General features: G+C 42.5%; 1 protein-coding gene across 1 annotated transcript in view; it reads left to right on the top strand.

Moving 5' to 3' along the window:
• The window catches only part of LOC139573777 (thrombospondin type-1 domain-containing protein 7A-like), a 103,970-nt gene that overhangs the window by 34,609 nt on the left and 53,353 nt on the right, over positions 1–16,008 (top strand). The window contains exons 2-4 of the mRNA XM_071397623.1: positions 2,886–3,717; positions 8,793–9,047; positions 10,617–10,798. Of these exons, the coding sequence (XP_071253724.1) occupies positions 2,886–3,717; positions 8,793–9,047; positions 10,617–10,798 (1,269 nt within the window). The remainder of the gene's footprint in view (positions 1–2,885; positions 3,718–8,792; positions 9,048–10,616; positions 10,799–16,008) is intronic.

Below are 16,008 nucleotides of genomic sequence, written 5' to 3'. Positions count from 1 at the left end.
TTATATATTCAAGCATTAAGGCCCGAGGGGGTGTTGTATATGACCAGTGTACCAAGGCTAAGGGCTGTTCTTAAGCACAATGCCACACGGAGTGCATGGATACAGCCCTTAGCCGTGGTACATTGGCAATATACCACAAACCCGAGGTGTCTTATTGCTATTATAAACTGGTTACCAACGTAATTAGAGCAGTAAAAATAAATGTTTTGTCATACCCGGGGTATAAGGTCTGATATACCACAGCTTTCAGCCAATCAGCATGCAGGGCTCGAACCACCCAGTTTGTAATTTATAGTATACTATTCAGACTGTTGATATACTAAATGTTAGTTCTGTACTTCATTCTTTCATCAAGCACAACGCCATGACTCAGACCAACATGGATGATCTTATCGTACAATGATTGGGGATTAAAGAGCTGTTTCACATTTTTAACAGCATTCAATGAGAGGATGTCAGTTTGGCTTCCATGGCATGTAGCTACAGCTCCAAAATTAATGTGTTTCATGCCATACTGTCTTCATCATGGAGTGCCAACAACCTAATCACTGCTAAGATCCCACCACTCACACCATGTGTCTAACAAAACTTCAAAGTAAGCTCCTTTTGCTATTGGTGAAATCATTTTGCTAGGGTTTCATTTACTCAGGCAAACAGCATATGGGGATAAGCCTTGGGAATGCTTCAGATAGTTTACCCCCTGCCTCTTTTGTGCCGAATACCCCAGACACCCCATTTCAAAAGGCTATTAAATGAACCCCAATCTGATCGGTAGCTAACGGATGCCCAGACATCCCCTGAATCACAACTACAGTGGCAAGAAAAAGTATGTGAACCCTTTGGAAATACCTGGATTTCTGCATAAATTGGTCATACATTTTGATATGATCTTCATCTAGGTCACAACAATAGACAAATACAGTCTGCTTAATTAAACTAATAACACACAAACAATTATAGGTTTTCATGTCTCCATTGAACACACCGTGTAAACATTGACAGTGCAGGGTGGAAAAAGTATGTGAACCTTTGGATTTATTAACTGGTTGACCCTCCTTTGACAGCAATAACCTCAACCAAATGTTTTCTGTAGTTGCTGATCAGACCTGCACAATGGTCAGGAGGGATTTTGGACCATTCCTCTTTACAAAAAACTCTTTCATTACAGCAATATTCTTGGAATATCTGGTGTGAGCTGCTCTCTTGAGGTCATGCAACATCATCTCAATTGGGTTGAGGTCAGGACTCTGACTGTGCCACTCCAGAAGGCGTATTTTTTTCTGTTGAAGCCATTTTGTTGTTGATTTACTTCTGTGTTTTGGGTCGTTGTCCTGTTGCATCACTCAACTTCTGTTGAGCTTCAATTGGTGGACAGATAGCCTAACATTCTCCTGCAAAATTTGTCTTACCGTGGACTGATGAACATAAAGTATTTTAGAGATACTTTTGTAACCCTTTCAAGCTTTATGCAAGTTAACAACTCGGTCTTCTGAGCTCTCTTTTGTTCGAGGCATGGTTCACATCAGGCAATGCTTCTTGTGAATAGCAAACAAAAATGTTGTGAGTGTTTTTTATAGGGCAAGGCAGCTCTAACCAACATCTCCAATCTCGTCTCATTGATTGTACTCCAGGTTAGCTGACTCCTGACTCCAATTAGCTTTTGGAGAAGTCGTTAGCCTAGGGGTTCACACACGTTTTCCAACCTACTGTGAATGTTTAAATGATGTATTCAATATAGACAAGAAAAATACAATAATTTGTGTGTTATCAGTTTAAGCACACTATCTTCGTCTATTGTTGTGACTTAGATGAAGATCAGATCGAATTTGATGACCAATTTATGCAGAAATCCAGGTAATTCCAAAGGGTTCACATACTTTTTCTTGCCACTGTATATATGATGCATCTATAGTCTGACAACAGGGCATTGATCTTGTGTTGATATAGGGGGAAATAAAACAGCCATGTGTGATGTGCTTTGAGGCTTCTGTCGACATGCTGACACACTGATTGAAGCCAGTTCCTGCCAGCAAGATCAGTAGCTGAGCGAGGAGATGAGCCCACTAATAGGCTGTCATCTGAGGCATTTGGGTCTGATAATTGCAGGAAATATTTCAGCCTGTTTCAGCCAGACTAGGGTTCTTCGTCCTCCACAGAGGGGCAATCGGTTCAGGGGTGCAACATGGGTAAACACAAGGCCCCCTCACCCGGATACCACTCAGCCAGAAGCCATCATGTAACACAATCAATTGGCTGTAGATGGAAGGGGTTGGTCTGAGGTGAAGCTGTACATTAGTCTCCTCTTCTTTCTCGGTTGTCCTGTGCTGTCACTAGCATGTGGATAACAGCGGCAGAGCACAACATGGTCACGGATTAGGTTGAGCTGAATGACTCAATGAACAACACTGCTATTAAGCCGCAGATTTTTTTTACTGTGATGAGGTTTGGTGTGGGGATCAAAGTCAGAGAAAGCTCTTGTGTTACGGCTGCAAAGGAGACTTCATTCAGAGTGAAACGTGGAGCTGAAAGGGGAGCTATAGTAGAATAGCTGATGCACTAATCTTTCAGTGCATGAATTGTAAATATGCTGTATGTCTCCGGGTATGAAGGCGCGGTCTGGGTTCTCTATGACATTATTGGTCTCCATCGATCCGTCCACTGCGCCTGCTGATGTGGGTTAATTCTACGTCCTGGTTGATATTTGTATGGTTTGCTTTTTCCAAAGGATCAATAAACTACCACCCCTAAAATAATCAATTTGCCATCAATTGATATATTGTATAGCATACACTGTATCCACTTTACCATTTGATGTAAAAAATTAAAAAGCCAAATTCTTGCCTATTTCATAGTTATTTTAACGCTGTCTGTGTTGTGTTCCCAAGGGCCATGGGGCAGATGTATGGGCAGTGACTGTGGCCCAGGTGGCAGCCAGAGTCGGGCTGTGTGGTGTGCCCACGTGGACGGCTGGACCACCCTCCACACCAACTGTGACCAGTCCCAGCGGCCTTCCAACCAGCAGAACTGCTTCCGTGTGTGCGACTGGCACAAGGACCTTTACGACTGGAAACTGGGTGCCTGGAACCAGTGTGTGTCCGTGTCAGCAAGAACCTTTGGGGGCATGCGGCCATACGTTTGCAATGGGGGTGAGGAGGGCATTCAGACCCGGGAGGTGGGCTGCATACTAAAGTCAGACGGATCTCTCGGCGACGACACCATCTGTGAGTACTTTGAGCCCAAGCCTCGACTAGAGCAGGCCTGCCTCATCCCCTGCCCTCAGGATTGTGTAGTGTCTGAATTCACCCCCTGGACATCCTGCTCAAAAACCTGTGGAACCGGCCTAAAGAACCGGGTGCGCAGTGTCCTGGTGCCTCCACTCTTCGGGGGTTCAGCCTGCCCAAACCTAACTGAATTCCAGACCTGTAAGCCAGGGTCTTGTAAGGGGCCTGAGGGGGTGTACAGCCTCAGGGTGGGGCCCTGGATGCCCTGTTCTCTCCCCATTTCCCGGCCGGTGCGGCAGGCCAAGCATAGGAAGGGTAAAGGGGGGGCCAGGGAGAGGCCTGGGGTCAAAGACCCTGATACTAGGGAGCTGATCCAGAAGAAACGGACCAGGAACCGGCTCAACAGGCAGGAGAGCCCCTTCTGGGACATCCAGGTGGGATACCAGAGTCGCACGGTGTCCTGTGCACACAGGAACGGGAGCACGGTGGGACTCAGGTAAGTGGCTCAACGTCAGTATTTCAGGGTCTGGGGTAATACCACTGCCTTAGTCTGTGTCTGTGTGCTGGTTGTCCTTTAAAATTGTACTTTTAGTCTAAATGGGCAAACCATGATTTTTGGTTGGTCATAGGAAACCATGTGTTTTTGTCCTTTCAGAACTGTAATTCATCATAGTGAGTTATCTCTTGGCTTGTCCTTAAATAACACTCAATCTTAAAATAGGCACACACCTGCCACATGTCTTAACAGGCCTTTGCAAGGGGTTGTTTTTATCTTCTGCAGAACTGTAAGCACAGTATAATGTTGTGATGTGATGTACTGTACTGATGTACAGTGGATGACAGGAAGGGGAATGGTTATTTGTCTCTGCTTTGCTGTCAAAGCAATGGGGCACTCCCACTTTCTGGTGTCTACTTTCAACGGTGGAGATGACAACTCTATATTCACTGGTGCTCATTCCGTGACAGGGATTGAATCTTAGCCAGCACTTTGTAAAGCACATTGAAAAGTCCTCTGTGATCTTCGACCGTAAAAGAGCAGGATGAGTTGCACAATGTACATCATTGTGTTGGTATTGTTACGTGTGCAGGTGAGGAAAGATCAAATCAAAAAGATAACAGTAATTTCAGTTCAACTAAAATAAAGTACAGTCATTTATTTTTTAAATGCTGTTGACCAAATAGTTTTTGGTTCAGGTTATCAATGATTCAGGTTCTTCGCATACTATATCTTATATACAATATACAGTAGACAAGACTGCATGCGTATCCTTCAAGTAAACTGACATTTCCTTGGGCCCTGTCTTGGCTTGAGGCAAGTCCCTAACCCTGTCTTGCCTTGAAGCTCTTTCTTTTGCATTGAATGATGTCTTTGTTTTATGCTGAGTGACAATAACTTCAAATGTCAGCACGGTATCTCTCATCTTAGAATCCATGAGGTCTTTCATCTCTAGCAAGGAGAGCTACAGTCTCCGTTATATAGCCTTATATCCACATTGTGTATGTGTTACATGCCACAGATGTGATCAATTATGTACTAAATCTATTCATTAATGCGCTGTTGGTGCCAACTTCTCAGCAGTGGCTGGGATCAAATATTTCAAAAGAACCGTGAAAACAAATCTTATGCCCTTAGGAAGGTAAATACTAATCTTTGACTTGTTTATTTCTGGTTCTGAAATATTCATCGTTGTTTTTGCCACTTCAGAAAAGTGGAACAAACTTCCCAGCAAACCAAAAAAATGTCTGTGAAAGTTCCCAGAACATTAGTTTGGTTGCGGCAATGTTCTCATAACACAAAAACTGTCCAGTTGCGATGATAATTATACAATGTTTGTATAAAACATTTGCCTGATGTTGCAAGAACATTCCCAGAACGTTGTGGCAGTATGTGCTAAAAACATTACTGGTACATTGTGTTATTACATTACCTGGAAACCTAATGAGAACATTTGGGGGAATGTTCTGTGGTGGTTGTTACAGATGTTGTGCACAACATTTTCATGAATGTTAAGAAAACATTCCAAGAATATTTCCTTTAAAACCTTTTCTGAATAAAATAAACATTTTGTTATCAAAAACATTCTTCGTATATTTTTGGGATGTCATCATCCGAATGTTAGATAAAACCCAACTGGAACTTAATGAGAATCTTAGCTAATGTTCTGGGAAGGTTCCCGGTTTGCTGGGTTCTCTCTGAAGCGATATCCAATGAATCTAGGCAGTCGTCCTCCGAACATCTTGCTGACTTCATTTCCCATTTTGTTTGATGTACATCTGTCATCGTTGGGCCACAGCTTTCTCTTGACTCATTAGACTTTGTTTTAGTCTGGTTGTAGAATAGTGGCTGGCTTTACATGTAATCAAATGAAAACAGCATGCATGTGTAGGCTATTTACTGTTCCAGCTTGCATGGTGGCCTCTGAGGTTTCCGTTTACCACCAGAAGCACTTCTAGAAAGTATCACTTTACATCTTTTAGTTCATATTTGAGTCTCCCATATTTGAGTCTCCCATGCTTATGTTTCTCTTCACTGGCCTCACAGGCCTTCCAACCATTCCACTCTGTTTTCCAAACTGTGTTTTCATCAAGGCGCTAAAAAAGATGGTTAAAAGATTTCTCCCAGGGTTTCACATTCCCTGACCCACATAGTACCGCCTGTGTTGTAGGCTTCAATTGTACCACACGTTTCTGAGCCAAAGCCTCGTGTAATGAGCATGCTTGTGTTCAATGTGGATATTCTCCAGAAACCAAACTTTTTTGTCGAACTTCATGGAATTTCTTGTTGTTTGTTGTATAACCTTTATTGGTTTTAAAATGAGAGTTTGAGTGTTTTTGAAATATTATTACTCTCTTATTTCAAGTGAAATTGTTTGTCTGTCCCTGTTCTGTCTGACCGATGGAGATATAAAAAAAATGATGACTACTTTCAAGACTTCAAAACCCCCACAACAATGCAGAATATAATAAAAAGTTGACACAACAAAAACATCAAATACTGAAAGAGATCGAGTTGCCGTGAAAAGGGTCAATGGATGCTGTAAGGCTTTTTAAGCATGTGTGAAGTTTCATCTGAGTCAGGAAGCGAGCCATTATCCTCACTGAGTCACAAAACCTTTGTTTTAATTCCTGAATGTTTTTCACTGAGAAAGAACTCTACCTGCGTGCCTTGTTGGCAGCACCACGAATCTTTGTCGTGACGTCACACCTGCAGGCCCACCACATCAAACAATTCAAAGGTATCTTAATCTGTGGAGACAGAGGGGTTAAACACAACTCAGACTCTTTTTCAAGCGTTTTTCAAACCAGTTGCACTCGTTTGTGTGAGAAGTGTGAGAAGCTAGAGGTGAAGTGTGGCATCGGCGTAGTCTAAATTAGAGGGTTCTAAATGAAGAAGAACTGTAATTAGCAGTAAAAGATCGTCAGCTGCAGCGCCTCAGGGGAAAGGCGATGCACACTGCGGTGCAAGGAACAGAAAATAGTCTGATTTAATTCCTAATCATTTGAAGGAGCTTAAAGAGGCAGCGTTTATTCATTAGCTCTAATTGCAAGTTGAATGATTACAGAGTGATGCTTTTAGTGATTGATCAGTTGTGGTTACTATTCTGATGCTTTTGAGGCACAACCCTTCAGACTTTATGTATTGTATTGCATTACATGTACAAAACCCCTCGTCTCATGGTCCTTTGAGCCGGATTTGAACCAGCAACCAATTCACTACCTAAATGTGGGGGCTTCGCAGCTTTTTTTCTGCATTGTTTATTAAGGTGTGATGATTCTGAATGAAGGGTTGAGAACTAGGGTTCAATGCCAGTCAGTTCCCTAAGGACTCTTGAATACAGCTTATTACAACATGCTTAGTATAATGTACACTGCTCAAAAAAATAAAGGGAACACTTAAACAACACAATGTATCTCCAAGTCAATCACACTTCTGTGAAATCAAACTGTCCACTTAGGAAGCAACACTGATTGACAATAAATTTCACATGCTGTTGTGCAAATGGAATAGACAAAAGGTGGAAATTATAGGCAATTAGCAAGACACCCCCAATAAAGGAGTGATTCTGCAGGTGGTGACCACAGACCACTTCTCAGTTCCTATGCTTCCTGGCTGATGTTTTGGTCACTTTGGAATGCTGGCGGTGCTCTCACTCTAGTGGTAGCATGAGATGGAGTCTACAACCCACACAAGTGGCTCAGGTAGTGCGGCTCATCCAGGATGGCACATCAATGCGAGCTGTGGCAAGAAGGTTTGCTGTGTCTGTCAGCGTAGTGTCCAGAGCATGGAGGCGCTACCAGGAGACAGGCCAGTACATCAGGAGACGTGGAGGAGGCCGTAGGAGGGCAACAACCCAGCAGCAGGACCGCTACCTCCACCTTTGTGCAAGGAGGAGCACTGCCAGAGCCCTGCAAAATGACCTCCAGCAGGCCACAAATGTGCATGTGTCAGCATATGGTCTCACAAGGGTGATGTTAGGACAGCTGAAACTGTTGTTCTGATTTAAAGAAGCAATACAACTGGCCTTCTTTAGACTAGTTGAGTATCTGGAGCATCAGAATTTGTGGGTTTGATTACAGGCTCAAAATGGCCTGAAACAAATAACTTTCTTCTGAAACTCGTCAGTCTAATCTTTTTCTGAGAAATGAAGGCTATTCCATGCGAGAAATTGTCAAGAAAGTGAAGATCCCGTACAACGCTGTGTACTACTCCCTTCACAGAACAGCGCAAACTGGCTCTAACCAGAATAGAAAGTGGAGTGGGAGGCCCCGGTGCACAACTGAGCAAGAGGACAAGTACATTAGAGTGTCTAGTTTGAGAAACAGATGCCTCACAAGTCCTCAACTTGCAGCTTCATTAAATAGTACCCACAAAACACCAGTCTCAACGTCAACACTGAAGAGGTGACTCCGGGATGCTGGCCTAGAAAGTTCCTCTGTCCAGTGTCTGTGTTCTTTTGCCCATTTTAATCTTTTATTTTTATTGGCCAGTCTGAGATATGGCTTTTTCTTTGCAACTCTGCCTAGAAGGCCAGCATCCCGGAGTCGCCTCTTCACTGTTGACGTTGAGACTGGTGTTTCTTTGCTTTTTTTTTGCTTTTCTTTCAAAAACAAGGACATTTGTAAGTGACCCCAAACTTTTGAATGGTAGTGTACATTCTACTATAGTACAAGTATTAGTACATTATAGTACATGATAGTATTAGTATCATGTACTTACATCCAGCTCATTGATGAATGACCCCTGGCTTCCCATTGTCCTCCGATAGGTAGTGGTGTCAATCCTACACAACCATCTATCTGACGTAAGACAATGCTCCTTGATGAGTGATACACTGCAATAGACAGAACAAAAAACACCATTCCACAAATTCAACCAACATACGCCAAATTCTACCTCAAAATTTACCTCAGCTGAAACCCGCTGGCCACTTGTTCTAGGACCACCAACACAAACAGGGCTCCCTCAGCACCAGCTTTCACATCCACTGTTGCAAATTGCAAGCAGATCGCAGACAGATCTCAGATTACTGACCTTGCCACTTCTGCTCTCGCGTTACCTCTTTGTTCCAGTCTGTGTCTGCCCAGGGACCTCCCTCTGACGGTCCAGTCCTGCATCCTCGCTAAGGACTGTAAGCTGAGCGAGTGGGCAGACTGGGGCCCCTGCTCCAAGGCCTGTCTAGACCCAGACCCTGAGTCCTCCAGGGGTCAACGCTCCAGGACCAGACGAGTGCACCAGTTCTCCGTGGGGGAGGGGGAGGACTGCCCACCGCTGGAGGAGACGGAGCCATGTGACCCCCAGGGGGATGGAGTACTGCCCTGCGCCACGTGAGTGTCACTTAGTGTCATGAGGATGTGTGGCTGTATGTGTGGAAGTTATAGTTTTACAGTAAATATATGGTAAGAAATATACTGAACATTTATGGAAGGACTAGAGCTTGAAAGTGGGTTAAGTCAATGTTGTATTAGTGGAATTTAAAATTATAAAATGTCGTGTCCAAATGTAATGATTTAGAGAGTAGTATCAGTGTGTCGAAAAATACTACCGTACATAGTTCAGGAACCTGACAGGCCTCCAGGAAGTTTTCAACAAATTGGAACCACTTAGTGCACTAACTTTCCAAAGTCTACTGTATTCTCACTGACAGAGGTGATACATTCCTCCTGTTGATTTCCCATTAGCTACTTCATCTAGCTAATTTGCTCTCCTGGGTGTCCCGTCGGAGTTGGTTTGTGTGGGCCTGTGTGTGTGTGTGGTGGAGGAGAGAGCATATGGAGAAAGATTGGTGTGTTTGAGCTTTTGCCAGACACAGACTCAAATGGAGTCTATGACAATATTGTCTCTCCTGTAACCTGCCACGCAAACACACACACACACACACACACACACACACACACACACACACACACACACACACACACACACACACACACACACACACACACACACACACACACACACACACACACACACACACACACACACACACACACACACACACACACACAGAGATTGGCCTTATTTTTATTTTTTTATATATATATTTTTATCCCCTTTTCTCCCCAATTTTCGTGGTATCCAATCGCTAGTAATTACTATCTTGTCTCATCGCTACAACTCCCGTACGGGCTCGGGAGAGACGAAGGTCGAAAGCCATGCGTCCTCCGAAGCACAACCCAACCAAGCCGCACTGCTTCTTAACACAGCGCGCCTCCAACCCGGAAGCCAGCCGCACCAATGTGTCGGAGGAAACACCGTGCACCCGCCCCCTCGGTTAGCGCGCACTGCGCCCGGCCCGCCACAGGAGTCGCTGGAGCGCGATGAGACAAGGATATCCCTACCGGCCAAACCCTCCCCAACCCGGACGACGCTATGCCAATTGTGCGTCGCCCCACGGACCTCCCGGTTGCGGCCGGCTGCGACAGAGCCTGGGCGCGAACCCAGAGACTCTGGTGGCGCAGCTAGCACTGCGCCACCCGGGAGGCCCCCGAGATTGGCCTTATTGACATCGTATCCCGTCTTTACACAATCATTCCAATAACACTTGAGCTTTCCTGTTCCGATTCTGCAAAATACTTCAAAACCACCCCATCTATAAAACTATCAGTCGTGACATATCCTTTAAAATGTATTATTTTTATGACTAAAATGTATCTTTTCATATTACTCATGTGTTACATGGATTGGAAGCAATTAGCCAAACATGGAGCTGATAGCTATTCAAGTTTGGCAGCTGCAGCCCCAGATACAGTTGGAACAGATCAACACACAATTGACAAATGTGTTTTTATAGCACAGACAGGTCAGGGATTTGATTAGCTAAAGAAACCTCAGTCAGATTTTAAATGTGTTTTGACAGCATAACACCCACACACCCATCTCTGTCACTGTCACAGTTATACCTGGAGGACTACAGAGTGGAGCGACTGTAGAGTGGACTCGTTGCTAAGCCAACAGGACCGTCGGCGTAGCAACCAGACCGGCCTGTGTGGGGGAGGGCTCCAGAATCGAGAGGTGTACTGTGTCCAGGCCAACGCCGAACTACTGACCTACCTCAACAACCTCAAAGACAAAGATGGTAATGAGGCTTTTCTATATATATATATAGCACTTTCTCATAACAAAGTCTTTCCTATATATAAGGGACAGACCAAAATGTACTGGGGGGGGGGGCCTGGTCCAACTCAAGGTGTCGTAAGAAAATATGCACCCCCCTCCCCAGCGTAAAAAATATTTTCACCTGACACACATTCAAATAAATGGAACACCCTCCCCTCTCGTAGAATGAACTGAAAATCATGTTTACAACCCTGTGTTTATAAACATGGATATTGACTTCAGCATACTTTTGTTTCACAGTCGATGGGCCAAAAGGTTGGGGGTTTGCCGACCACCCCAGACGAGCCATATTTATAATTATAGAAAACATGTGCAAAGAGTTTTCCACTAACAGCTTTCTGTGCCAGTGCACCACCACGACCAATCAACAAAGCATACCGACTTCTGGCACTTCCATATCATGGTTTGTGTTTTCAACACCACAATAAATAGACTATGTCAATCTCCACAAACAGAAAATACTTCCCTCCCTATCTTGTAGGCCTACCCAGTAAAGAAGGCTTGACAATCTCTGAATGACATTCAACTTTTTGGTGTTTTGTAACAGATGACTCTTTCTATTCATCAATTGGTCGCTGCACAGTTTGAATTGATAGATAGATTTTATTTGTCAGTAAAAAATATATATATATATATATATATACACAAAGATTTTTTAAATAAGTCTGGGACTTATTTCCATTGTGGTCCCTATTTTCTACATATACAATTACATAGATACAGACAGATTACAGAGATAGAGACGAAAAACTCCTCAACCTCCAGATGAGTATGAGGGGAGAGTTTAAGTCCAATTCTTACCAGCTTGTTTGGCTAGTAGCGTATTCTTTAGATGTTTAGGGCTGCTGGTGAACCGTGAGGTGCAGGCATAATCAAAGCCACACGGGACTAGCGCACTAGCTAGGTTTCCATCCAATTGGTGACAGATTTTTGTGCCAATATTCTAAAATCTTCATGAAAACAATATGCCATTTCAGAGTTTTCTTTAGGAAACAACATGACAGGTGAGATCTGAATTTACTGGACATTTAAGAAATGTACAAGGCATCCATATGCATCCAGCTCCATCAACAAACAAGAGATATTGACCCAATGAGCCACATTTGCGTGTCCTTAAACAGCCTATAACAAATGACAAAAACACTATTCCTTGTGTTTTGATGTGTATCATATGTAAAACTTTATAGCCTATTTTTTTTATTGGTTTTTAGGCTACTTTCCTAAAACAATAATTGTCCAACTCACGGTTCAGCTGTCAGAAATTTGAGCACTACGTGTATCAGGGCATTGCATGCATAGGCCTATGGGCTTAGGTGTCCACTGTACGATATTAACATTTTAATAAATACATATAGCCTATATAAAGGCAGAGAAGCTTAGACCTAACCCTAGAGCGATAGAGAGAGATATGCCAGTGACATGCTACGACACCGACATGCATTTCTTTATGTGAGATGGCTACTGCGTCTGCTATACAGATATAGAATGCAGGAGGGTAATTTGTTCATTTTCAATCTGAATATTTTGTATAAAGATAAGCATTATATTGTTAGATTATAGAAGTAACTCTGGTAGGCCTGAAACAAGTCTTCCTCACCTCAAGTTCAACTGTCAGAGTCCGATTGGAGCGCCGGGGCGCATTGCCTTCACATCATAGGCCTTCAGTAGCTAAAGATAAATAATAGCCACACCATAACAAAGCTTCACAAATGTTTCAACATTTTATTAGGGTAATGTCAAAAGTAAGTCAAGTCATTGTTTATAGGGAAAATACAAGCAGAAGAGCAAATGTAAATCAGGGAAAAACACACTGACCTTCCCTGTGCCCAATAAAAAAACACACACCCTTCCCCCGTTTTGGACCACCCCTCCCCCAAGTACATTTTGATCTGTCCCTAACACGTTCCTATAACAAAGTCTTTCCTATGTAAAACTGTCCCAACACCAAAACACGGATGCATATCTGATGGTGTTATGTTCATAAACCATCCAGCCATCTCATGTGTAATAATCAACATCAAAGAAGACTTTGCTATAACATGACAAATGTAGTCCCACATCTGATATTGTTGCATGGCTCAAGTCTGCAAAGGTTGTACAAAACAGTCCCAAATATTTCACAACAACAAAGACAAAATTGTTACATGTTGGCACACCAAACTATTTCAGCATCAGAGACACGTCATTGTCTTGTGTCAAACAAATTCAGTAACACATATTGTCATGTACAGTATTCACAGTTCCATACCTTGTGTCCATTCCGACATTTCCTAACAACAGCAGTATCTGAATAACACCATTAAAAACACGCTTTGTGCTCTACAATTAGTGTAGCCATTACAGAATTACCATAGCAACTCTTGAACACTGCATACTACAGGGAGAGGCAACAAGGGAAGTGGGGATGCATTCATAACTTAACCTGGTTTGTGCATCGTCAACTGTCCTGGTGTGACTCTTAAGCCTTAGAGAAGTGAGAACACTCCGGCTTCGACACTCAGACCCGTCAAGCCCAGTTTAAGTCAATGCTGCACTGGTAATTATATTAGCAAGTATTCTAAGGCTAAGCACCACCAGTGGAGATGGTGTGAGACAAACAAAAAGCATTTCCATTACGCGAGAAGCACAATTATTATATCAGGAGATGTTCCTGTCGCTGGAACGGTAATTGTTGGTGGAGTGATAATTTTATTCAGACAGTATTTTTAGAGCACAGGAGAAAGTGCTAACTTGAGCTTGAAGGGGGCAATCTGCAGTTCAAACAACAACAAAGTGTCCACCCCGTCACTGATTTGGTAAACAGCTGAGGGATGGGGCTGGAGAAATGTAATCACTTTCAAATTCGATGCAAGGACTACAATAGCTTTAGTTTCAACCATGTTTTGAGGCTATACAGTGTTTTTTTTTTTTTTTTTTACAATTACAGTCTTTACAAACAATGAAGTAAAACAAGTTTATATTTTCGGGTTCTCATGGGGTAAACAGTTCATGAGGCATTTCTACGTTATATTCTTCAAGGATCAATGTGTATATATTATTCATTTAAAAGTCCAAAAACCTATGTAGAAATCACATATTGCCCGTTTAAGTATGATGAAGATCTCTCCTGTTGTGACCGATACACCACAAGACACAAACACACACACAAACTCTGTGTGTCATATCATACACAGTACAAACAGCAGTGACATCTAAAGTGCCTTCAGCAATATATTTACACCCCTTTACTGTTTTCACATTTTGTTGGGTTACAAAGTGTGATTGAAATTGATGTAATTGTATTTTTTTGTCAGCTATCTCCACGAAATACTCTAATGTCAAAGTGGCAGAAAAATTATATATATTTTTTAAATGTCATGGAAAATAAAGCACTAATATGTCTTGATTAGATAAGTATTCAACCCCCTGAGTCAATACATGATATAATCACCTTTGGCAGCAATTACAGCTGTGAGTCTTTCTGAGTAAGTAGCTAAGAGCTTTGCACACCTGGATTGTACAATATTTGCCCATTATTCTTTTAAAAATGATTTACTCTCTGTCAAGTTGGTTGTTGATCATTGCTAGACAGACATTTTTAAGTGTTGCCATAGATTTTCAAGCCGATTTAAATCAAAACTGTAACTAGGCCACGCAAGAACATTCAATGTTGTCTTGGTAAGCAACTTCAGTGTAGATTTGGCCTTGTGTTTTAGGTAGTTGTCCAGCGGATAGGTGACTTTGTCTCCCAGTGTCTGTTGGACAGCAGACTGAACTAACTTTTCCTGCAGGTTTTTGCCTGTGTTTAGCTCTATTTCGTTTATTTTTATCCCCAACAAAAACTCCCTAGTCTGCCAATGCCAATCATACCCATAACATGATGCAGCCACCACCATGCTTGAAAATATGAAGAGTGGTACTCAGTGGTGTGTTGTGTTGGATTTGCCTCAAACATAACGCTTTGTATTCAGGACAAAAAGTTATTACTTTAGTGCCTTATTGGAAACAGGATGCATGTTTTGGAATATTTGTATTCTGTACAGGCTTCCTTCTTTTCACTCTGTCATTTATGTTAGTATTTTGGAGTAACTGCAATTTTGTTGATCCCTCCTCAGTTTTCTCCTATCACAGCTATTAAACTCTTTAACTGTTTTAAAATCACCATTGGCCTCATGGTGAAATCCCTAAGCGGTTTCCTTCCTCACCGGCAACTGAGTTTGGAAAGGTGCCGGCATCTTTGTAGTGACTGGGTGTATTGATACACCATCCAAAGTGTGATTAATAACTGCATCATGCTTCTTTGCGAAATTTGGAAAACCTCCCTTGTCTTTGTGGTTGAATCTGTGCTTGAAATTCACTGCTCAACTGAGTGACCTTGCAGATAATTGCATGTGTGAAGAACAGAGATGAGATAGTCATTAAAAAATCTGGTTAAACACTATTATTGCAGTCCATGCAACTTATTATGTGACTTGTTAAGCAAACTTTTACTCCTGAACTGAGTTAGGCTTTCCGTGACAAAGGGGTTGGAGACTTATTGACTCAAGACATTTCAGCTTTACATTTTGAATTAATATATTAACATTTCTAAAAACATGGTTCCACTTTGACGTTTTTGGGGTATTGTGTGTAGATCAGTGACACAAAATCCCAATTTAATCAATCTTCAATTCAGGCTGTCACACAACAACATTTGGAAAAAGTCAAGGGGTGTGAATACTTTCTGAATAAATGTTTGTCTATATTCTGTCGCTACTGTTATATGTCTTTATGTCAATTTGGGCTTCTTTGCATTGACAACAGTTTCTCTCTCTTTCTATACTGAAACCAAATCATTTCCTCGTGCATGCTGACAAACACATTGCTTTAGTATGCAGTTAAAGATTGACTGACATTAAAGGAGAATGTACTAACGATTTTGTTGAAATGTATGTGTACGTTTGTGTTCCCACGTGTGTGTGTGCGTGCGTTGTGTGCGTGCGTGCATGAGCATGCGTTCCCGTGTGTGTCTGTCTGAGTGTGTGTGCATGTGTGTGTGTGTGTGGGAGTTAGAAGGGAGAGTGTTCTTATCTTCCTGGCGCAGGATTCCTCTTCCCCCATCAGGGGGGTAATCTCCCCAGCTGCCACATAGATAGAGACAGACACAGGCAGACAGTGCCTCAATGAAGTCTGCAGCAACCACCATTGCAT

This window comes from Salvelinus alpinus, chromosome 4, assembly GCF_045679555.1.
Source record: "Salvelinus alpinus chromosome 4, SLU_Salpinus.1, whole genome shotgun sequence".
Classification (NCBI taxonomy): Eukaryota; Metazoa; Chordata; class Actinopteri; order Salmoniformes; family Salmonidae; genus Salvelinus; species Salvelinus alpinus.
This window is presented reverse-complemented; position numbering and strand designations above follow the sequence as displayed.